At 34.4% G+C, this 1,755-nt stretch overlaps 1 protein-coding gene across 1 annotated transcript; it reads right to left on the reverse strand.

Annotated features, from left to right (window-relative positions):
- Positions 1–6: 6 nt before the first annotated feature.
- On the reverse strand, positions 7–1,680 carry LOC108770335 (uncharacterized; the record flags this gene model as incomplete). The annotated part of the gene is made up of 3 exons (XM_018521882.1): positions 1,219–1,680; positions 774–1,123; positions 7–205 (listed from the first exon to the last, which is right to left on the reverse strand). Coding segments are annotated over exons 1-3 (872 nt in total), but the record flags the coding sequence as incomplete, so codon positions are not given.
- Between the last annotated feature and the right edge of the window lie 75 nt (positions 1,681–1,755).

Below are 1,755 nucleotides of genomic sequence, written 5' to 3' on the forward strand. Positions count from 1 at the left end.
CGCTGCCGGTCTGTTAATCCATTGCGTCTCGCATAGGGACGCATGAGATATGTGTTAAGAGGGAAAGCCTCATCGGCCACAATCACGTGTGGGAAAGGAACATCTCGACCTGGAAGAGGTATTGGTAGTGGAAGATCAGCATCACCAGAGGCGAGATCTGCAGCTAATTCCGAATTTCTCCACACACCACCATCACTGATCGAACCTATAATTACATCAATTCCATTGCAGCATTAATATTAATTTGTTACTAAACAGTACTAATTTTTTATTAATTAATTAATTATTAATTTAATATTAATTAATACAAAGCTTTCTATAAGATCGTTATGTGATTATATTAATAGGAAATAAAGGTTCTAAACGATCAAGCTGAATCCTTAGTGCTAAATAATTATTGTGTTAATTTATATATCACATATGTAATTCATTGATTAATCTTGGACTTTTTGATGAACTTTTGAATAAGCTTTTTTATTGGGAAGATGTTAAGATCTCTTTAACAAGATGCTGATGAAGCATCAATTTATTAAATTGATTGTTCAATTTAATGGTAATATTACTACAAGTAATTCCATCGATTTTCGCATCTTCCCAATCAAAAAGCTCACGTTCAAGATTAATCGATGAATTACATATATGGTTTGTAAATTCACACAATAATTACTTAGCACTAAAGATTCAGTTTCACCGTTTAGAACCTTTATTTCCTATTAATTTAATAGTAATTATTTAAGTATTAATTATGTATTAATTCGGTATTAATTTCTTACCAAACTGTCCAATATCTACCCATGTGAATTTGTGATTTGCATCACAAAGTGCCAGTAGCACTATACTGAAGAAGCTTTTGTAATTGTAGTACTGTGATCCAGAGCATGGAGGCTTTTTGATTTCCATGTGTCTGCCATCCAGAGCACCAATACAGTTTGGAAATTGCCACCTTAGCATGTATTCATTACTTATTTTTGTCCAGCCATTAGCATTTAATGTAGGAAGCACAATGGGTTGCAAGACATGCCATATAGTACGACAAACTTCTGGCACTACTTTGCAAACAGTAGATTTGCCAACTCTAAACTCTAGATGTTTAGTTCTCATGCTCTCTCCTTGAGCGAGATACCTACATAATAAAAAGACATTATTTAATACCAGAGTATCTATTTTGTTTATGATAGCATGTCCATTTTTAAAAATGTTGAGTTGATTTATATTTACGTCAAGGTTAACCAGAAACGAAACCTTGGTGAAAGAGGTTTCCGCATGCTGCTTTTTTTCAGATATGGATGTATCAAATTCAGTAAGAATTCGAATTGCTCTGGCCACATCCGAGTATATCCAATAAATTCTTCGTGATCACTAATAAATAGTTCACGAAATAGGTTATGATCAAAACCTTGAGCATGTTTGCGTCTGTTCATAGGCCGTACCCACCATCTCCGGCCGGTAGATTTCTTCGTCTGAATAGCACGTCGTTGAAGTATTAATATTTGGTTCCATAAAATTACAAATAACAAAGCTCCAATTTTCCGCAAATCCATAATTGCTACATATCAATACTATTTTTTTAACATTCAAATGGATAGCGTTCATCGATACTGATTGATTCTCGAGACCTTAATCCTACAGCCGAAATACCTACTCCTTTAATCCACTACAGTCTCTACTGCTACTGTCATTGTAGACGACGCATAAGAGATATATACCCAGTACTGCGCGATTCATATCTAAGTAGTGTATCAAATGTGATCGACA

This window comes from Trachymyrmex cornetzi, unplaced genomic scaffold (genome assembly GCF_001594075.2).
Source record: "Trachymyrmex cornetzi isolate Tcor2-1 unplaced genomic scaffold, Tcor1.1 scaffold1246, whole genome shotgun sequence".
Classification (NCBI taxonomy): Eukaryota; Metazoa; Arthropoda; class Insecta; order Hymenoptera; family Formicidae; genus Trachymyrmex; species Trachymyrmex cornetzi.